The sequence below is a fragment of the Salmo salar genome, unplaced genomic scaffold, assembly GCF_905237065.1.
Source record: "Salmo salar unplaced genomic scaffold, Ssal_v3.1, whole genome shotgun sequence".
Classification (NCBI taxonomy): domain Eukaryota; kingdom Metazoa; phylum Chordata; class Actinopteri; order Salmoniformes; family Salmonidae; genus Salmo; species Salmo salar.
The window spans coordinates 138,143-161,887 of record NW_025548214.1 but is presented as its reverse complement, the minus strand read 5'-3'; the positions used below and the strand labels follow the sequence as shown (position 1 = coordinate 161,887).

Below are 23,745 nucleotides of genomic sequence, written 5' to 3'. Positions count from 1 at the left end.
CTGTAGTATAGTGTAGGTCAGTGTACATACATCTACTGTAGTATAGTGTAGGTCAGGGTATATACATCTACTGTAGTGTAGGTCAGGGTATATACATCTACTGTAGTGTAGGTCAGGGTATATACATCTACTGTAGTGTAGTGTAGGTCAGTGTACATCTACTGTAGTGTAGTGTAGGTCAGGGTACATACATCTACTGTAGTATAGTGTAGGTCAGTGTATATACATCTACTGTAGTGTAGTGTAGGTCAGGGTACATACATCTACTGTAGTATAGTGCAGGTCAGGGTATATACATCTACTGTAGTATAGTGCTGGTCAGGGTACATACATCTACTGTAGTGTAGGTCAGGGTATATACATCTACTGTAGTATAGGTCAGGGTATATACATCTACTGTAGTATAGGTCAGGGTATATACATCTACTGTAGTTTATGTCAGGGTATATACATCGACTGTAGTATAGTGTAGGTCAGGGTATATACATCTACTGTAGTGTAGGTCAGGGTATATACATCTACTGTAGTATAGTGTCGGTCAGGGTATATACATCTACTGTAGTATAGTGTAGGTCAGGGTATATACATCTACTGTAGTATAGTGTAGGTCAGGGTATATACATCTACTGTAGTTTAGTGTAGGTCAGGGTACATACATCTACTGTAGTATAGTGTAGGTCAGGGTATATACATCTACTGTAGTATAGTGTAGGTCAGTGTATATACATCTACTGTAGTGTGAGTGAGGGTACATACATCTACTGTAGTGTAGGTCAGGGTACATACATCTACTGTAGTATAGTGTAGGTCAGGGTATATACATCTACTGTAGTGTAGGTCAGGGTATATACATCTACTGTAGTGTAGATCAGGGTATATACATCTACTGTAGTGTAGTGTAGGTCAGTGTATATACATCTACTGTAGTATAGTGTAGGTCAGTGTACATACATCTACTGTAGTATAGTGTAGGTCAGGGTATATACATCTACTGTAGTATAGTGTAGGTCAGGGTATATACATCTACTGTAGTGTAGGTCAGGGTATATACATCTACTGTAGTATAGTGTAGGTCAGGGTACATACATCTACTGTAGTATAGTGTAGGTCAGGGTATATACATCTACTGTAGTGTAGGTCAGTGTATATACATCTACTGTAGTATAGTGTAGGTCAGGGTACATACATCTACTGTAGTATAGTGTAGGTCAGGGTATATACATCTACTGTAGTGTAGGTCAGGGTATATACATCTACTGTAGTATAGTGTAGGTCAGGGTATATACATCTACTGTAGTGTAGGTCAGGGTATATACATCTACTGTAGTGTAGTGTAGGTCAGTGTACATACATCTAGTGTAGTATAGTGTAGGTCAGGGTATATACATCTACTGTAGTGTAGTGTAGGTCAGGGTATATACATCTACTGTAGTATAGTGTAGGTCAGGGTATGTGTACGTGTGTTCAGATAATTACTCTGCATGTTCTGTTTGAGACAGTAGTGCAGTGCACATGTCACCTACCCAAGCACCTCAGTGTGAATAAGACCAAGGCCAGAGCCATGTGCTTATATTATAGTTGAGGTTTCTGATTTCTCTCTAAAGCAGCATTTCTGGGCTATGACATGTCAGATTACATTTATAATTATTTTATTAATTACTGGAATTAATTTTGTGCATCTGCATCTGCACTCTCTGTTCAGTCCGCTCTCTGTTCAGTCCGCTCTCTGTTCAGTCCGCTCTCTGTTCAGCGCGCTCTCTGTTCAGCCCGCTCTCTGTTCAGCCCCTCTCTGTTCAGTCCGCTCTCTGTTCAGTCGCCCTCTCTGTTCAGCGCCCTCTCTGTTCAGCGCCCTCTCTGTTCAGCGCGCTCTCTGTTCAGTGCGCTCTCTGTTCAGCGCCCTCTCTGTTCAGCGCCCTCTCTGTTCAGCGCCCTCTCTGTTCAGTCCGCTCTCTGTTCAGCGCCCTCTCTGTTCAGCGCCCTCTCTGTTCAGCGCCCTCTCTGTTCAGCGCCCTCTCTGTTCAGTCCGCTCTCTGTTCAGCGCCCTCTCTGTTCAGTCCGCTCTCTGTTCAGTCCGCTCTCTGTTCAGCGCGCTCTCTGTTCAGCGCCCTCTCTGTTCAGTCCTCTCTCTGTTCAGCGCCCTCTCTGTTCAGCGCCCTCTCTGTTCAGCGCCCTCTCTGTTTAGTCCGCTCTCTGTTCAGTCCTCTCTCTGTTCAGCGCCCTCTCTGTTCAGCGCCCTCTCTGTTCAGTCCTCTCTCTGTTCAGCGCCCTCTCTGTTCAGTCCGCTCTCTGTTCAGCGCGCTCTCTGTTCAGTCCTCTCTCTGTTCAGTCCGCTCTCTGTTCAGCGCGCTCTCTGTTCAGTCCTCTCTCTGTTCAGTCCCCTCTCTGTTCAGTCCGCTCTCTGTTCAGCGCGCTCTCTGTTCAGCGCCCTCTCTGTTCAGCGCCCTCTCTGTTCAGCGCCCTCTCTGTTCAGCGCCCTCTCTGTTCAGCGCGCTCTCTGTTCAGTGCGCTCTCTGTTCACCTTCACGATTGGGTGGAAGATGCCCATGTGCTTCACATTTTGCAGGATCTTTTTTCTGCAGTTTTCTTGAAGATCACACCACGACCCACACGCTGCAGGGCTGTTGTTCAGCAGCAGCACATGGGCTGTCAGCTACTGGCTTGTAAATTCCCACTTGCCATCACTCACAGCTGTCATCGAATGGACTCAAGCTAGCCACAAGTTCTGACTGAGATCAATTGTGATAAAACGCAAATACAGCGATGAGTTTCTCTTTCTTGGTTTAATACAATCTTAGAGAAATAACTAAGAGCGCCCACAATGTGTTTTGTGCAGGGAAATGCTTTGTAATGAGTCTCGCAAAACAAGCAAATTTAAACAGCAGGTCCTGACCAAACATCGACAGGATGATAGTAAACCCAGGGAGTTCTTTCAGAACAGGTCAGAAGGCCACAGGAAACAGGGCTTGTCGTAGTGTGATAAGAAAATCTGCTAGCAAGACATATCCTAGCCGATGTGAGCCTTTGCATCTTTCAAACAATCCACTTGTACACAGCTAATAGCTAGCAGCTAACATCAGCAGAGTGCTCCGCTACTGATAGCGCAACCCTAGTAACAGTATGAAGATGGAAAAACTGTTGCTATTAAAATACAAGCAGTCATTTTTATTCTGAACTGGAATACACTGATTGACGCAAGATGCTTTTTGAGGAAAACAAACACACAGTTCTGGGTTGCTAGATCTGCAGCAGGAAGCGGTCTTCTGCCTGGATGAGAAAGCAATAGATGTTCTGATCCAGTTTGGCACCACATACAGTGCATTCAGAAAGTATTCAGAAAGCATTCAGAAAGCATTCAGAAAGTATTCAGAAAGTTAAGTACCCCTTTACTTTTTACAGATTTTGTTAGGTTACAGCCTAAAATTGATTAAATCTTTTTTTTCCCCTCATCAATCTATACATAATACCCAATAATGACAAAGCAAAAACAGGTTTTTAGAAATGTTTGCTAATTTATAAAAAATACAAAACTTAAATATCACATTTACATAAGTATAAAGACCCTTTACTCAGTACTTTGTTGAAGCACCTTTGGCAGCGATTACAGCCTCATGTCTTCTTGGGTACGACGCTACAAGTTTGGCACACATGTATTTGGGGAGTTTCTCCCATTTTTCTCTGAGGATCCTCTCAAGCTCTGTCAGGTTGGAAGGGGAGCATCACTGTACAGCTATTTCCATATCTCTCCAGAGATGTTTGATCAGGTTCTGGCTGGGCCACTCAAGGGCATAGAGAGACTTGTCCTGAAGTCATTCCTGCGTTGTCTTGGCTGTGTGCTTAGGGTTGTTGTCCTGTTGTAAATTGAACCTTCGACCCAGTCTGAGGTCCTGAGCGCTCTGGAGCAGGTTTTCATTAAGGATCTCTCTGTACTTTGCTCCATTCATATTTGCCTTGATCCTGACTAGTCTCCCAGTCCCTGCCACTGAAAAACATCCCCATAGCATGATGCTGCCACCACCATGCTTCACCGTAGGGATGGTGCCAGGTTTCCTCCAGACGTGACGTTTGGCATTCAGGACAAAGAGTTCAATATTGGTTTCATCAGACCAGAGAATCTTGTTTCTCATGGTCTTAGATTATTTAGGTGCCTTTTGCCAAACTCCAAGTGGGCTGTCATGTGCCTTTTACTGAGTAGTGGCTTCCGTCTGGTCACTCTACCATAAAGGCCTGATTGCTGGACAGCTGCAGAGATGGTTGTCCTTCTGGAAGTTTCTCCCATCTCCACAGAGGAAGTCTAGAGCTCTGTCAGAGTGACCATCGGGTTCTTGGTCACCTACCTGTCCAAGGCCCTTCTCCCCTGATTTCTCAGTTTGGCCAGGCGGTCAGCTCTAGGAAGAGTCTTGGTGGTTCCAAACTTCTTCCATTTAAGAATGATGATCAGTTTATTCCAGTACAGAAACGAAATTGATGTATTGTATTTTAACAACAACACTTCCAAAGCAACAATTTTTTTAAACAATAATTGCGGCAGTAAGATCTACAGTAGGTCTAATCATGTTTCATCTGTACTGTCTACAGTAAGATGTACAGTAGGCCTGATCATGTTTCATCTGTACTGTCTACAGTAAGATGTACAGTAGACCTGATCATGTTTCATCTGTACTGTCTACAGTAAGATGTACAGTAGGCCTGATAATGTTTCATCTGTACTGTCTACAGTAAGATGTACAGTAGACCTAATCATGTTTCATCTGCACTGTTACTTGGGGTTGTACTATCAAAAAATGAGCCTGTGTGTTCTGTTATACATCTGTGTGATGTGATCAATCAGTTCAGAATGAAAATTATACATTGTATTTTAACAGCAACAGTTCCAACCTACACAGACATGGGGAAAATACCCATATATATATATTATCTAGATCTATATTATATATATGGCATATATATATATATATATAATATTATATATATAATATATATATATATATATATATATATATATATTCATGTTTATTTCATTTAATAGTTATTTGCCTATGTTGCATTCATTAATAGGCAAAAGTGCAATGAATTGTAAGTTTATGTATGTTTTCGTTAGCTTGGGTAACAGGAAACACAGAATTTCTAATTTGGGTCCCAGGCTGAAAAGGTTTAATAGCCCCTGCTCTAAATTCATGGCTCTGATCAGATCTCTAAATACATGGCTCTCATCAGATCTCTAAATACATGGCTCTCATCAGATCTCTAAATACATGGCTCTCATCAGATCTCTAAATACATGGCTCTGATCGGCTCTCTAAATTCATGGCTCTGATCAGAACTCTAAATTCATGGCTCTGATCAGATCTCTAGATTCATGGCTCTGATCAGATCTCTAAATACATGGCTCTCATCAGATCTCTAAATACATGGCTCTCATCAGATCTCTAAATACATGGCTCTCCTCAGATCTCTAAATACATGGCTCTCATCAGATCTCTAAATACATGGCTCTGATCGGATCTCTAAATACATGGCTCTGATCGGATCTCTAAATACATGGCTCTCATCAGATCTCTAAATACATGGCTCTGATCGGATCTCTAAATGCATGGCTCTGATCGGCTCTCTAAATGCATGGCTCTGATCAGATCTCTAAATGCATGGCTCTGATCAGATCTCTAAATGCATGGCTCTGATCAGCTCTCTAAATGCATGGCTCTGATCAGCTCTCTAAATGCATGGCTCTGATTATGGCCATTATGGCTACCTCCATTGTCTCATCAGTTTACAGGCTTCCTTCTTGTTCATCCTTCTGTTTTATCCTTCTAGTTCATCCTTCTAGATCCTCATTATGGTTACACATTCTGGTTCCTCATTTGTTTCATACGTCAAATCAAATCAAATGTTATTTGTCACATTCGGCGAATACAACAAGTGTACCTTACAGTGAAATGCTTACTAACCAACAACCCTTCACAGCTTCTACCCCCAAGCCATAAGACTCCTGAACAACTCATCCTGGGCTACCCAGGATATTTTATGCTGCTGCTACTCTCTGTTTATAATCTATGCATGGTCACTTTAACTCTACCTACCTCTACATATTACCTCAATTACCTTGACTAACCAGTGCCCCCACACATTGACTCTGTACCGGTACCCCCTGTATATAGCCTTGCTTATTTAACTGCTGTTATTTAATTATTTGTAACTTCTATTTTCAATTTTGTACTCATCTTTTTTTACTTAACACTTATTATTATTTTTTCTTCTTAACTTCTTTTAAGAAGCCTTTTGGACCTCGACTTGGCGCTCCGGTACCCCTTGCCGTGCGGTAGCAGGGAGAACAGTCTATGACTAGGGTGGCTGGAGTCTGACAATTTTTTGTGCCTTTCTCTGACACCTCCTGATATGGAGGTCCTGGATGGCAGGAAGCTTGGATGCAGTGATATACTGGGCCGTACGCATTACCCTCTGTAGTGCCTTGTGGTTGGAAGCAGAGCAGTTGCCATACAAGGCAGTGATTCAACCAGTCAGGATGCTCTTGACGGTGCAGCTGTAGAACCTTTTTGAGGATCTGAGGACCCTTGCCTCACCTGAGGTGGATTAGGCTTTGTCGTGCCCTCTTCACAACTGTCTTGGTGTGTTTAGACCATGATAGTTTTTTGGTGATGTGGACACTAATGAACTCTCAACCTGTTCCACTACAGCCCGTGGAAGAGAATGGGGGCGTGCTCGGTAGTCTTTTTCCTGTAGTCCATGATCAGCTCCTTTGTCTTGATCACGTTGAGGAAGAGGTTGTTGTCCTGGCACCACATGACCAGGTCTCTGACCTCCTCCCTGTAGTCTCATTGTTGTCGGTGATCAGGCCTACCACTGCTGTGTCATCGGCAAACTTGATGATGGTGTTGGAGTTGTGTCTGGCCATCCAGTTATGAGTGAAGAGGGAGTACAGGAGGGTCTGAGCACGCACCCCTGAGGGGCCCCCGTGTTGAGGATCAGTGTGGAGGATGTGTTGTTCCCTACCCAGGATCCAGTTGCAGAGGGAGCTGTTTGGTCCCAGGATCCTTAGCTTAGCGATGAGCTTTGAGGGCACTATGGTTTTGAACGTTGAGCTGTAGTCAATGAATAGCATTCTTACGTAGGTATTCCTTCTGTCCAGGTGGGAAAGGGCAGTGTGTAAATTGAAGTGGGTCTAGGGTTTCTTGGAAAATGATGGTGATGTGAGCCATGACCAGCCTTTCAAAGCACTTCATGGCTACAGACGTGAGTGCTATGGGTCGGTAGTCATTTAGGCAGGTTACCTTAGTGTTCTTGGACACAGGGACTATGGTGGTCTGCTTGAAACATGTTGGTATTACAGACTCAGACCAGGAGAGTTTGAAAAAGTCACTTGCCAGTTGGTCAGCGCATGCTCGGAGTACACGTCCTGGTAATCCGTCTGGCCCTGCGGCCTAATCCGTCTGGCCCTCTGGCCCTGTTTAAAGGTCTTACATCGGCTACGGAGAGCGTGATCACACAGACGTCTGGAACAGCTGTTGCTCTCATACATGTTTCAGTGTTACTTGCCTCGAAGAGACCATAGAAGTAATTTAGCTCTTCTGGTAAGTTCGTGTCTAGGGGAAGCTCGTGGCTGTGCTTCCCTTTGTGGTCTGTAATAGTTTGCAAGCCTTGCCACATCCGACGAGCATCAGAGCTGGTGTAGTAGGATTCAATCTTAGTCCTGTTTTGAAGCTTTGCCTGTTTGATGGTTTGTCGGAGGGCTTCTTATAAGCTTCCGGGTTAGAATCCCGCTCCTTGAAAGCGTTAGCTCTATCCTTTAGCTCAGTGTGGATGTTCTGGTTCCTCATTCTGGTTCCGTACCCTGGTGCATCCTTTTGGTTCATCCTTGTTCATCCTTCTGTTTCATTCTTCTGGTTCCTCATTCTGGTTGTCCCCTGGTTCTTCATTGTTCTTCTTATGGCCTATAGGTGTGATCTGTCAGATGGGGGATGCCCTGAAGGACCATTCATCTAAGTCCATTGTCTCACATAAGTTACCTAGCTTCCTTCTGGTTCATCCATCTTGTTCCATCCCCTGGTTTGTCTTTCTGGTTCATCCATCACATTCTTAATTATGGTTCATCCTTCTGGTTCCTCATTCTGGTTCCATCCCAGGTTTCAACATTCTGGTTCATCCTTCTGGTTCCATACCCTGGTGCATCCTCCTGGTTGTTCCTTTTGGTTCATCCTTCCGGTTCCTCATTTTGGTTCCTCATTCTGGTTCATCCTTCTGGTTATGTCCCCTGGTTCTTAATTCTTCTTCTGTCCTATAGGTGTGATCCGTCACGTGGGGGATGCACTGAAGGACCACTCCTCTAAGTCCAGAGGGAAGGTATGTGCCATTGGCATCGCTCCCTGGGGCATCATAGAGAACAAGGAGGACCTCATCGGTAGGGATGTAAGTGTTACAAGTCAGTCCCCCTCTTAGCTCCACAATCAGCCATGAATCATTCACACCATTACGTCAGTACTCCAAGCACCAAGTGTTATCTGTTGTAAAGCATACCCAGGCCTGTATCATGAGAGAAAGTGTTTACCAGTGTGCTGTTTTTTGGTATGTGTTCCTCAGTCAGTGATATTGTATTTCTTCTTCCTTCTCACCAGGTAACACGGCCGTACCAGACCATGTCCAACCCGCTGTCCAAGCTGTCTGTCCTAAACAACAGCCACTCCCACTTCATCCTGGCCGACAACGGCACCACAGGGAAGTACGGAGCGGAGGTGAAGCTACGCCGCCAGCTGGAAAAACACATCTCACTGCAGAAGATCAACACACGTAAGTCAACCCTACCATACAGAACTCAGCCTATAAATCAAATTAGATTGATTGAGTTCACTAATGATAAAATCAAATGTTATTTGTCACATTCACCAAATACAACAGGTGTAGACCTTACCATGAAATGCTTACTTACAAGCCCTTAACCAACAATGCAGTTCAAGTAATAGAGTTAAGAAAATATTTACTAAATAAACTAAAGTAAAACATTAAATAAAAATAACACAATAAAATAATAATACCGAGGCTATATACAGGGGGTACCAGTTCCGAGTCAATGTGTGGGGGTGCAGCTTAGTCAAGGTAATTTGTTGGAACATGTAGGATGAGCATTTTCTTGTTTGCTTACAGCTTGAGGTCTTAATGTCAGCAATGGTTTGTGGTGTTAAATAAACGGCTATGAAATATATACATGAAATCTCTCTTGGTAGATAGTGTGGTCTACAGTTAATCATGAGGTACTCTACCTCAGGCGAGCAATACCTGGAGACCTCTTTAGTATTAGACATCACGTACCAGCTGTTACTGACAAATAGACACACACCCCTCATCTTACCGGACGTAACCCGTTCTGTCCTGCCTATGCATGGAAAACCGAGCCAACTGTATATTATCTGTGTCGTCATTCAGCCAAGAAAAAATCTTTGTCCAGTTCGAGGTGAGTAATCACTGTTGTGATATCCAGAAGCTCTTTTCGGTCATAAGAGACGATTGCTGCAACATTATGTACAAAATAAGTTACAAACAATGTGAAAAAACACACAAAATAGCACAGTTGGTTAGGAGCCCGTAAAATGGCAGCCATCCCCTCCGGCGCCATTCTTCCCCAAGGTGGAGTCCTGGAGCGTGTTATTCTCTGTGACCTGTGGGTTTCCCTTTGTCATCCTATGCCTGGAGATCGTGATAAGGCAGGGACAGCAAAGGGATGCTCAGCTTTCACCTCTGACTTCAACCCCCCAACACTGATGGTCTGGCCAAACCTCAGAGATGATCAATGAACCATTCCCTGACCAAGATGGCCGTCCTGTAGTTATGTTGCCGGGATGCCAATATCCATTCTTGTGTTGTATGCATGACATTTTTGAATGACATATTATTTTCGTATCAAATCGCCAGTTGGTAAACCATCCCCTATGCAATTAATTGGCACATAAACAAACATAAATATTTCACTGGGATAATTCTATTGTATTTCATTTTGTGTGTGTGTTACGGTGTGTTGCAGGCCTGGGCCAGGGGGTCCCGTTGGTGTGTCTAATCGTAGAGGGAGGTCCTAATGTCATCTCCATCACCCTGGAGAGTCTGAAGGAGGAACCTCCCGTCCCCGTGGTGGTCTGTGATGGCAGCGGGAGGGCGTCAGACATCATGTCCTTCGCTCACAAATACTGCGAGGAGGGAGGGTGAGGATAGACCTGTCTATCTACTGCTTCTTCTAGTCTTTCTTCTTCACTGAATTCTTCATTTCTTCTTCTCATTCATCTTGTACTACTACTAAATCACTCCCTCCTTCTAAAGTCTGATAACTGACGACGTGAGGGACCAGCTGCTGGTGACCATACAGAAGACCTTCAACTATAGTAAGAGTCAATCACAGCAGATCCTGCTCATGGTCATGGAGTGCATGAAGAAGAAGGAGCTGGTGAGTAGAGGAATGACTCAAATAGGATCTACTTTTTAGCTAATTAAATTCAATGACATAAAATACATGTATATGACTAATTACATTTAGATGACATAAAAATATACATCATTGAACTCAATGTACTTAAAATATTTACTTTAAAGGCCCAGCTGCTGTCAAAAACGTGATTTACCTTTTTATTTTTATTTCACCTTTATTTAACCAGGTAGGCTAGTTGAGAACAAGTTCTCATTTACAACTGTGACCTGGCCAAGATAAAGCAAAGCAGTTTGACACATACAGCAACACAGAGTTACACATGGAATAAACAAACATACAATCAATAATACAGTAGAAAAATCTATAAACAGCATGTGCAAATGAGGTAGGATAAGAGAGGTAAGGCAATAAATAGGCCATGGTGGTGAAGTAATTACAATATAGCAATTAAACACTGGAATGGTATGGTGTGCAGAAGATGAATGTGCAAGTAGAGATACTGGGGTGCAAAGGAGCAAGATAAATAAATAAATAAATACAGTATGGGGATGAAGTAGTTGGATGGGCTATTTACAGATGGGCTATGTACAGGTGCAGTGATCTGTGAGCTGCTCTGACAGCTGGTGCTTAAAGCTAGTGAGGGAGATATGAGTCTCCAGCTTCAGTGATTTTTGTAGTTCGTTCCAGTCATTGGCAGCAGAGAACTGGAAGGAGAGGCGGCCAAAGGAAGAATTGGCTTTGGGGATGACCAGTGAGATTTACCTGCTAGAGCGCGTGCTACGAGTGGGTGCTGCTATGGTACCTTTGTTTGATATATATATTTCCACACTAAGGTTGGAATAATACTGTGAAATTGTGAAAATTATGACCAAGACTGCCAGAAGTGTCAGCATGTTTTGGTGGGATGAGGTTTTGGCATAACTGGTGACATCACCAGGTGATCAATGAGTTAATAGACCAATGAGAAAGACATTTCCAAATCTCTAAGAAGATATTTTTGTTTATTTTTTACAATTTTAATTGATAACAATTACAGAAAGGTTCTTAATTGCTACCCAGAAATGATTTGATATTGAGATAAAATGGGTGTGTTGGACCTATTGTACTGTTGAAATATTTCTTCATCCATTTATTCCCTCATCTGTGGACTTCCTCCATTGGTTTTATGAATAAACATGTTCCCTACAACGCTCCCATCTCTCTGTCTGTCACAATAACAGGTTGAATAAACATGTTCCCTACAACTCTCCCATCTCTCTGTCTGTTACAGTAACTGGTTAAATAAACATGTTCCCTACAACTCTCCCATCTCTCTGTCTGTTACAGTAACAGGTTGGTCATTATGTCACGTGTGTTTCATCATGTAATCAGGCCTGTGTGTATCACTCATACAGCTCTACCTCCCAGCGATGAGTGTATCATCACCACAAGTAATGTAAGGATTTATCTCCCAGCCCTGAGTGTATCATCACCACCAGTAATGTAAGGATTTATCTCCCAGCCCTGAGTGTATCATCACCACCAGTAATGTAAGGATTTATCTCCCAGCCCTGAGTGTATCATCACCACCAGTAATGTAAGGATTTATCTCCCAGCCCTGAGTGTATCATCACCACCAGTAATGTAAGGATTTATCTCCCAGCCCTGAGTGTATCATCACCACCAGTAATGTAAGGATTTATCTCCCAGCCCTGAGTGTATCATCACCACCAGTAATGTAAGGATTTATCTCCCAGCCCTGAGTGTATCATCACCACCAGTAATGTAAGGATTTATCTCCCAGCCCTGAGTGTATCATCACCACCAGTAATGTAAGGATTTATCTCCCAGCCCTGAGTGTATCATATCTCATCACCACCAGTAATGTAAGGATTTATCTCCCAGCACTGAGTGTATCATCACTACCAGTAATGTATGGCTTACAAACCGCCACTAGAGTGGACAGGTTCTAATCTACATTTTAGAGCTTTTTAATTCCATGTATTTTGTATTTGTATTCATTACGGATCACCATTAGTTAATGCCAAGGCAGCATCTACTCTTCCTGGGGTTCAAACACATTAAGGCACTTACATTACATATAAAACCAAATATAAAACAGTACATCATATAACATTATTACACCACTACATATCTACAATGCAAAATGATTAATACCACCATTCAACAATATTACAATGTGCAGTACCAGTCAAATGTTTGGACACACCTACTCATTCAAGGCTTTTACTTATTTTTTATATTTTCTACATTGTAAAATAATAGTGAAGACATACAAACTATGAAAAACACATATGGAATTATGTAGTAACCAAAAAAGTGTTAAACAAATTAAAATATGTTATATTTTAGATTCTTCAAAGTAGCCACCCTTTGCCTTGATGACAGCTTAGCACACTCTTGGCATTGACTCAACCAGCTTGAGGAATGTATTTCCAACAGTCTTCGGTCCAACTCATCCCAAACCATCTCAATTGGGTTGAGGTCGAGTGATTGTGGAGGCCAGGTCATCTGATGCAGCACTCCATCACTCTCCTCCTTGGTCAAATAGCCCTTACACAGCCTGGAGGTGTGTTTTGGGTCATTGTCCTGTTTAAAAACAAATAATAGTCCCACTAAGCCCAAACCAGATGGGATGGCGTATCGCTGCAGAATGCTGTGGTAGCCATGCTGGTTAAGTTTGCCTGATTCTAAATAAATCAATCATCGACAGTGTCACCAGCAAGCACCGCCACACCATCACACCTCCTCCTCCATGCTTCACGGTCGGGAACCACACACGCAGAGATCATCTGGAACAAAAATCTCAAATTTGGAACAAAGGACAGATTTCCACCGGTCTAATGTCCATTGCTAGTGTTCCTTGGCCCAAGCAAGTCTCTTCTTCTTATTGGTGTCCTTCAGTAGTGGTTTCTGTGCAGCAATTCGACCATGAAGGCCTGATTCACTCAGTCTCCTCTGAACCTGTTGAGATGTGTCTGTTACTTGAACTCTGTGAAGCATTTATTTGGGCTGCAATCTGAGGCTGGTAACTCTAATAAACGTATCCTCTGCAGCAGAGGTAACTCTGGGTCTTCCTTTCCTGTGGCAGTCCTCATGAGAACCAGTTTCATCATAGCACTTGGTGGTTTTTGCGACTGCACTTGAAGAAACTTTCAAAGTTCTTGAAATTTTCCGCATTGAATGAACATCGTGTCTTAAAGTAATGATGGACTGTCATTTCTCTTTGCTTATTTGAGCTGTTCTTGCCTTATTATGGACTTGTTCCTTTACCAAATAGGTCTATCTTCTGTGTACTACCCCTACCTTGTCACAACAGAACTGATTGGTTCAAACTCATTAAGAAGGAAAATAATTCCATAAATTAACTTTTAAAATCAATTTTTATGCAATTTATCTCGTAAAAAAGCGATAATATTCCGACTGGGAATCTCCTTTTCGGTAAACAGAGGAAAAAAAAAAAAAAGACGGGGGCGGCCAGTGCACGAGCCTAAGCCCACAGTCCCTTGATCGGCCACTTGAGAAAGGCGATAATGTGTTTCAGCCTGGGGCTGGAATGACGACATTCAGGTTTTTCCCGGGCTCTGAGAGCCTATTGGAGCCGTGGGAAGTGTCACATTACCGCAGAGATCCTTTGTTTTGGAATGAGATGTCAAAGAAAGCCAATAAATGGTCAGACAGGCCACTTCCTGTAAAGGAATCTCTCAGGTTTTGACCTGCCATTTGAGTTCTGTTATACTCACAGACACCATTCAAACAGTTTTAGAAACTTTGGAGTGTTTTCTATCCAAAGCCAATACTTATATGCATATTCTAGTTACTGGGCAGGAGTAGTAACCAGATTAAATCGGGTACGTTTTTTATCCAGCCGTGTCAATACTGCCCCCTAGCCCTAACAGGTTAACAAGGCACACCTGTTAATTGAAATGCATTCCAGGTGACTACCTCATGAAGCTTGTTGAGAGAATGGCTATTTGACCAAGAAGGGAGAGTGATGGAGTGCTGCATCAGATGACCTGTCCTCCACAATCACCCAACCTCAACCCAAATGAGATGGTTTGGCATGATTTTGACCGCAGAGTGAAGGAAAAGCAGCCAACAAGTGCTCAGCATATGTGGGAACTCCATCAAGACTGTTGGAAAAGCATTCCAGGTGAAGCTGGTTGAGAGAATGCCAAGAGTTTTGCAAAGCTGTCATCAAGGAAAAGGGTGGCTACTTTGAAGAATCTAAAATATATTTGGATATGTTTAACACTTTTTTGGTTACTACATGATTTTATATGTGTTATTTCATAATTTTGATGTTTTCACTATTATTTTACAATGTAGAAAATAGTAAAAATTAAGAAAAACCCTTGAATGAGTAGGTGTGTCCAAACTTTTGACTGGTACTGTACGTAGAGTGTGTGTGAATTAGCATGTGTAAGCGTTGTCTGTACCTTTTGTGTGTGTGTGTGTGTGTGTGTGTGTGTGTGTGTGTGTGTGTCTCTTCACAGTCCCCTCTGTTCCATAAGGTGTATCTGTTTTTTAAATCTGATTCTACTGCTTGCATCAGTTACCTGATGTGGAATAGAGTTCCATGTAGTCATGGCTCTATGTAGTACTGTGTGCCTCCCATAGTCTGTTCTGGACTTGGGGATTGTGAATAGACCTCTGGTGGCATGTCTTGTGGGGTATGAATGGGTGTCTGAGCTGTGTGCCAGTAGTTTAAACAGACCTCTGGTGGCATGTCTTGTGGGGTATGAATGGGTGTCTGAGCTGTGTGCCAGTAGTTCAAACAGACACCTCGGTGCATTCAACATGTCAACACTTCTTACAAAAACAAGTAGTGATGAAGTCAGTCTCTCCTCCACTTTGAGCCGTGATAGATTTAAATGCATATTATTAATTTTAGCACTCTGTGTACATCCAAGGGCCAGCCGTGCTGCCCTGTTCTGAGCCAACTACAATTTTCCTAAGGCCCTTTTTGTGGCACCTGACCACACGATTGAACAGCAGTCCAGGTGTGACAAATCTAGGGCCTGTAGGACCTGCCTTGTTGATAGTGTTCTTAGGAAGGAAGAGCAGCGCTTTATTATGGACAAACTTCTCCCCACCTTTCCTACTGTTGTATCAATATGTTTTGACAGTTTACCATTCAGTGTTACTCCAAGCAGTTTAGTCACCTCAACTTGCTCCATTTCCACATTATTCATTACAATGTTTAGTTGAGGTTAAGGGTTTAGTGAATGATTTGTCCCAAATACAATGCTTTTAGTTTTAGAAATATTTAGGACAAACTTTTTATTTAACCTTTATTTAACTAGGCAAGTCAGTTAAGAAAAAAAATATTATTTACAATGACGGCCTAGGAACAGTGGTTTAACTGCCTTGTTCAGGGGCAGAACGACAGATTTTTACCTTGTCAGCTCGGGGTTTCGATCTAGCAACCTTTCAGTTACTAGTCCAACGCTCTAACCACTAAGCAACCTGCCGCCCCTATTCCTTGCCACCCACTCTGAAACTAATTACAACTGTTTAAGTGTTGATTTCACTCACTGTAGTAGCTGACGTGTATAGTGTTGAGTCATCTGCATACCATTAGTAAAGAATGAAAAAAGGAAAGTGCCTAAACAGCTGCTCTGGGGAATTCTTGATGTAATCAGTATAAAGTAGTGACAATCCATCAGCCTAAGTGTCTTCACAGTCAGCAGAGTACCGATAGATCAGTATGGGACAGTCTGATAGGCTGATAGGTCAACAGCAAGCAGCCTGATAGGTTGATAAGTCAGCAATGGACAGTCTGATAGGGCAGTGCAGCAGCACCATTTATGCGTCTGCAGCAGATCCTCAGTGATACTAAGTGATGTGATTAGTGGTATAAAACTCAGGGAAGATAATCCATCTGAGACTCACTCCTCCTTTCATACATCTGGGCTGGACAGATCAGAGCACAGGACCACCTGGTCTGCCAACAGCCAGGCTGGGCCTCAGCCCATCCATCCACAGTAGCAATAACCTGGACAGCCCTGTTCTGAGCTGTCCTGACCTATATTACACACTGAGCCACACAGATAGAAGAGAGGATCCATCTCCCTAATCCACCCAGAGGTTCCTCTGCTCATGCTAATCTAACCAAGCCTGTCCCCGTCCATCCCCAGAGTGCAGAGCTGTCTCACAAAGACAGAGTGATGTGATATCACCAATGTCTGTATCCTTGGAGTAATATACCTTAATTCCCTCGACCACAGCAGACTTTCCAGCCCTTTCATATTAGACTTATTTAACCATGTTAAGACCACCAGTCCCTGCTATGATTTTTTTAAACTGACATTTAAAGGCAATTTTCCCACATTAGCAGAGACTGCATTCACAGTAAACGTTGCATATGTCGGCTTAATCTTAAATTATATTTACATTTCAATTGTGAAGTCTGTAACACTTCAGGGAAACAAAATGAATAGAGCCCTTAGTCTCCATATAAGCAAATATCATGAAAAAAAATGTATATCATTTTTAATCACTCACATGATCAGTCTTTCACATACAGTATCTGACCTGGATGTTGTTTTTTGACCTGAACCTTAAACTGAGAGCCTGAGCACTTGAGGTATTGCCCACCTGAGGTAGAGTACTTCATGACAAGATGTAGACCACACTATCTATCAAGAGAGTTTGTCTATATTTTTCATAGCCGTCTATTTACCACCACAAACCGATGTTGGCACTAAGACCTCACTCAATGAGCCATTAGCAAACACGGAAATGCTCATCCAGAAGCGGTGCTCCTAGTGGCCGGGGACTTTAATGCACTTAAATCCGTTGTCACGTGCAAACTGAGGAAAAATAACTCTAGACCACCTTTACTCCACACACAGAGATGCAAACAAAGCTCTCCCCCATCCTCCATTTGGCATATCGGACAATAATTCTATCCTCCTGATTCCTGCTTACAAGCAAAAACTAAAGCAGGAAGTACCAGTGACTCGCTCAATATGGAAGTATGGAAGTGGTCAGATAACGCGGATACTACGCTGTAGGACTGTTTTGCTAGCACAGACTGGAATATGTTCCGGTATTCATCCAATGACATTGAGGAGTACACCACCTCAGTCAACGGCTTCATCAATGAGTAGAGCGACGACATACCCACAGTGACCACACGTACATATCCCAACCAGAAGCCATGGATTACAGGCAACGTCTGCACTGAGTTAAAGACTAGAGCTGCCGCTTTCAAGGAGCAGGACACTAATCCGGACGCTTATTATATCCTACAACACCAGCTCTGACACTCGCTGGATGTGGCAGGGCTTGCAAACTATTACCGACTTGCAAGGGAAACCCAGCTGCGAGCTGCACAGTGATGCGAGCCTACCAGATGGGCTAAATGCCTTTCATGCTTGCTTCGAGGTAAGCATCACTGAACCATGCATGAGAGCACCAGCTGTTCCGGACGACTGTGTGATCACACTCTCCGTAACCGATGTGAGCAAGAACTTTAACCCTTGTGTGGTGTTCGGGTCTGTGGGACCCATTTTAAAAGTTTACTAAAATAAAAATGAAACAATGAATAATTTATTGGCCTTGGCTCATTTTCTGTGAAGAACATGTCAAATAATACTGTGCATCCCCCTACACATTTATATTACATATGTGGTGACCGGGGTAATAAACGTGTGGAAAGGGTAATAACTGTGGAAAAGTGAGTGAGTAGGTGAAAACAAGTAAAAATTAAACAAAAAGGTTTGCTGTGTGCCCTCACTGTCTTCCTCTCCTTCCTGGGCCTGCTGTTTCAACATAGCACCAAGAACCTGTCTGTTTCCCGGCCTGTCTGCCTGTCTCCCGCACTCTTTACATTTTACGTTTTAGTCATTTAGCAGACGCTCTTATTCAGAGCGACTTACAGTAGTGAATACATACATTTCATTTTAATGCATATTTTTATTTATTTCTTATATTTTTTTGTACTGGCCCCCCGTGGGAATCAAACCCACAACCCTGGCGTTGCACACACCATGCTGGCGTTACAAACACCATGCTCTACCAACTGAGCCACAGAGAAGACCCTTTGTAGTTTGTGAAACTACACAATGCCCCGAGGAAACTGCACAATGTTATTACATTACATTATTTCAATACATTGTAAAAAAAAAAAGTATGTTCCACACACTACACTAGCCAGATGCAAATTGGGGGGAGGGACAAAACAAATAAATAGCTTTGCATGTGTGGCTCTTTACCACAATCAATCAGTATGGCAAAAATGATCTCTGCTCAGAGCACTTGGAAAAAATAATAACTCATCAGCAGCCTGCAGGAGGACAAATTTGGATGTCACATTTTTTTTAAATTGAATGGTCTTCTTGCCAAGGAATGAGCCACCCCGCATGGCTGTCAGTGTGATAAGGATGAAACCAGGGCTGACACAGATGGCGGTTACTCATGTGCAGGACATAAAGTCTTCTTTTGAACTGTTCATCCCAGACACCATCCAGAAAATCATTCTGGACTGCACTCATTTGGAGGGAAGGCGTGTTTTTGGAGAGAGATGGACCGAACTCATTTGCATGCATACTTTTGGGTTCTTATCATTGCTGGTGTTTTCAGATCCAATGGAGAATCCACAGAATCCCTGTAGGATGCAGAAACTGGTAAAAAAACATTGTGTAACAATGTCTCTGGAAAACTTCCACATTATTTCCAGGATTATCCCCTTCGATAACCGAGACACCAGACCAGCTCGGCGGGGGGGAGATAAGCTAGCTGCAATCAGATCAGTGTGGAACAAGTGGGTGGACCGCCTTCCCCTGTTTCACAACCCTGGTCCCAACGTTACTGTTGATGAGCAGCTTATGCCATTTAGGGGCCGCTGCCCCTTCAGGCAGTACATACCTTCTAAACCCGCAAAATATGGAATCAAGATCTGGGCTGCCTGTGATGCTGCTTCCTCATATCTGTGGAATATGCAAGTGTATTCGGGGAAGCCAGATGAAGAAGCCCCTGAGAAGAACCAAGGGACGTGGGTTGTCCTGTATGTAACACAGGGACTCTGAGGCCAAAACATCACGTGATAACTTTTTTACTTTGCAGAAGCTGGGACAGGAGCTCCTCAAGAGGAAGCTGACGATGGTAGGAACAGTACAAAAAACAAGCCAGAGCTCCCACTTCAGCTGATGAATTCACAGAACAGGCCTATCAATTCCTCTGAGTTTGTGTTCAGGGCTAAAACGTCCCTAGTGTCCTACGTGCCAAAGAAAGGCAAAAATGTGGTACTCATGAGTACGCTGCATAGGGATGGGAGAATAAAGGGCCAGGAACATCAAAAACCAGAAATCATAATGGATTACAATGCCACAAAAGGAGAGGTGGACAATTTAGACAAGCTGGTGACTGGCTACAGATGCAAAAGAAGAACCCTACGCTGGCCCCTTGTGATATTCTTCAACATCTTGGACATCTCAGAGGAGATGGTTTTTCATCAAGTAGCTGGGCAAGACATTGGTAAGACCTAAAATCCAGAGGAGGAAACATATCCCAAGGACCCCAGCTTCTGCAGCCATCATGAGGAGGATTCAGGAGGAGGAGGCTGGTGCCCCATCCACCCGACCCACAGAACCAACAACTCCAATATCAGAAGTAAGTGTGAGTGATGTTGTTGCATGTGTTGGTGTCTGACTCTCCTACCTTGGCCTGCTGTGACTAAATATGTGAGTGAGTGAGATGTTAGTAAAATGAACTAAGTGTTTTCATCATTCTAGATTGCAGCCGGAAGCAAAAAGAAGTAGTGCTGCGATGTGTGTGGACCCAAGAAGGACAGGAAGACACAGTGCACATGCATCAAGTGCAAGAAATACATTTGCAACACACACACAGTAAAACTCTGTCCCTCATGTGGTGTGTAGACCGGCCTAAATTTGTGTTCAATGGGGCTCATTTATCATTTACATAAAATACTGTATGTAAAATTTGTGCTTCCAATTTGTCCAGTTCAAAGCAATAAACATCAATAATGATAACTTTGTTTCATGTATATTTTTTCCAAGATATACATGATTTATTCTACCCATGTCTTGATTATAATTGATTTATGTTTGCAAAAATCACATTTTATAAAAAATAAATGAAGTGCTTTTATTGATAAATGTGATCTAGCAGAGGTAAATTGTAAATATGCTGTCTATATTTCTTGCAATTGATATAAGCCAACATCTAAGTATTTGTGTAAATTGTTATGGCTGTATTGTTTTAAAAACCCAATAATTTTGTGGGTCCATCAGACCTGCGAACATTGGGTGAATAACAAAAACAAGAACACCACACAAGGGTGCCCTTTCCCACCTGGACAAAAGGAAAACCTATGTGAGAATGACTACAGCTCAGCATTCAACACCATAGTGCCCAAAAAGCTCATCACTAAGCTAAGGACCTTGGGATTAAACACCTCCCTCTGCAACTAGATCCTGAACTTCCTGACTGGCCGTCCCCAGGTGGTGAGGGTAGGCAACAACATCTGCCACGCTGATCCTCAACACGGGGGCCCACTCAGGGGTACATGCTTACTCCACTCATGTACTTCCTGTTCACCCATGACTGCATGGCCAAGGACGACCCAACACCATCATTAAGTTTGCTGACAATACAACGGTGGTAGGCCTGATCACCGACAACAATGAGACAGCCTATAGGGAGGAGGTCAGAGACCTGGCACAGTGGTGCCAGGACAACAACCTCTCCCTTAAAGTGAGCAAGACAAAGGAGATGATCGTGGACTACAGGAAAAGGAGGGCCGAACACGCCCCCATTCACATTGACGGGGCTGTAGTGAAGCTGGTTGAGAGTTTCAAGTTCCTTGTTGTCCAGATCACCAACTAACTCTCATGGTCCAAACACACCAAGAAAGTAATGAGGGCACGACACTTTTCCCCCTCAGGAGACTGAAAAGATTTGGCAAGGGTCCCCAGATCCTTAAAAAGTTCTAGAGCTGCATCATAGAGAGCATCCTGACCGGTTGCATCAGCGCCTGGTATGGCAACTGCTCGGCATCCGAACGTAAGGCTTTACAGAGGGTAGTGTGTACAGCCCAGTACATCACTGGGGCCAAGCGTCCTGCCATCCAGAACCTATTTAGTAGGCAGTCTCAGAGGAAGGCCCAAAAATGTGCCTAAAATCTCATCACCCAAGTCATAGACTTTTCTCTCTGCTACCGCAATGCAAGCGGTGCCGGAGCACCAAGTCTAGGTCCAAGAGGCTCCTGAACAGCTTCTACCCCCAAGCCACAAGACTGCTGAACAATTGATCAAATGACCACCCCAACCTTTGTTTTTACTCTGCTGCTACTCGCGGTTTATTATCAATGCATAGCCACTTTACTCCTACCTGCATGCACAAATTACCTCGACTAACCTGTAACCCCGCACATTAACTCGGTACCGGTACCCCCTGTATATAACCTCATTATAGTTATTTTATTGTGTTATTTGTATTTTAAATGTTTTTACTTGATTTTGTAAATATTTTCTTAACTCTATTTTCTTAAAACTGCGTTGTTTGTTAAGTGCTTGTAAGTAAGCATTTCACGGTGTCACGATCGTCGTAAGAACTGGACCAAGGCACAGCATACTAGGGAGCACATCTTTATTATAAAGTGAAACTTCAGCCAGAAGCTCTGGACTGTGAACCGTCAATGGAAGCTCTGGACTAGGGACCGTTGCCTGAAGCTCTGGACCGTTGATGCGCACTGGAGGCCTAGTGCGTGGAGCCGGTACAGGTGGCGCCGGACTGGTGACATGCACTTCAGAGCGAGTGTGAGGAGCAGGCACAGGTCCTACTGGACTGGGGAGGCGCACTGGAGACTTGGTGCGTAGAGCCGGCACAAATTGTACCGGAAACGATGACACACTTCGCACGGCGAGTGCGGGGAGCTGGCACAGGACGTACAGGGCTGTGGAGGCGTACTGGAGACGTGATGCGTGGAGCTGGCACAGTTTTTACCAGACTGCTAGCACGCTCCTCAGGACGAGTACGGAGAGCTGACTCAGGTGGCATCAAACAGATAACACGCCCCTTAGGGTGAATGTCGTGCATCATACACCAACACAACAACTCTCATTTCTCGCTCCAATTTCTCCATCAACTCATTGATGGTCTCTGACTCTCTCCATTCACTCTCCTCCAATTTCTCCCTCTTCTCCCAGATTGGCTCTGGTTCGCTCCTCAGCTCCGCCGACCACCCCGTGTGCCCCCCCCACAAATTTATTTTGGGCTGTCCTTTGGGCTTTCCTTATGGCCGCGAACCCCGGCGGCGTCGATGTCCTCCCTTATCTCTTTGCGTCTGCTTCCAAGGAAGGCTTTCGTGTCCCTCCATGATTTCCTCCTATGTCCAAGATATCTTCTCCACCTTGATCTCCTTCCAAGCCCAGGATACCTTCTCCTCCTGGGCACGCTGCTTGGTCCTGTTGTGGTGGGATCTTCTGTCACGATCGTCGTAAGAACTGGACCAAGGCGCAGCGTACGTAGCGTTCCACATCTTTATTATAAAGTGAAACTTCAGCAAACAAACAAACAATAAAGAACAAACGAACACGTGACGTTCTGGAGTGCTCACAGATAACTACACAAAAACAAAACAATATCCCACAAAACACGGTGGGGAAATGGCTGCCTAAATATGATCCCCAATCAGAGACAATGATAAACAGCTGCCTCTGATTGGGAACCATACCAGGCCAACATAGAAATAGGACAACCTAGATTACCAACCCAAGTCACACCCCGACCTAAACAACATAGAGAATAAAAGGCTCTCTATGGTCAGGGCGTGACACACGGTAAGGTCTAAACCTGTTGTATTCGGTGCATGTGACAAATACAATTTGATTCGATTTGATTTTATACCACACATGACAAGAACAGAATGTGGTGAATGTTTGTTCTATTCCTCATCTCTTCTGTCAACCATAGATAACAGTGTTTCGAATGGGTTCTGAAGGACAGCAAGATATTGAAATGGCCATTCTGACTGCTTTATTAAAAGGTAACACTTTTAATTATTTTTAGATTTTTTATTTTTAGGGTTAGATCAGCTGTAATATTGCAGATAGATTGTAGCTTCCATCAATGTAATTTTCTGCATTTCCAATCCCCCCTATTTATATATATATATATATATATATATATATATATATATATATATATATATATACACACACAATATATATATACACACATACATACACACACACACAGCACCAGTCAAAAGTTTGGACACGTCTACTCATTCCAGGGTTCTTGGAGGGGTAACTACATGATTCCATATGTGTTATTTCATAGTTTTGATTTCT

The 23,745-nt window shown here is 43.3% G+C and overlaps 1 protein-coding gene across 1 annotated transcript in view; it reads left to right on the top strand.

Moving 5' to 3' along the window:
- Positions 1–23,745, top strand: part of LOC106561862 (transient receptor potential cation channel subfamily M member 1) — a gene marked incomplete at its 5' end in the record, with an annotated part of 116,245 nt that overhangs the window by 37,114 nt on the left and 55,386 nt on the right. The window contains 5 exons of the mRNA XM_045712055.1: positions 8,297–8,421; positions 8,628–8,799; positions 10,028–10,202; positions 10,318–10,441; positions 23,366–23,438. Of these exons, the coding sequence (XP_045568011.1) occupies positions 8,297–8,421; positions 8,628–8,799; positions 10,028–10,202; positions 10,318–10,441; positions 23,366–23,438 (669 nt within the window). The remainder of the gene's footprint in view (positions 1–8,296; positions 8,422–8,627; positions 8,800–10,027; positions 10,203–10,317; positions 10,442–23,365; positions 23,439–23,745) is intronic.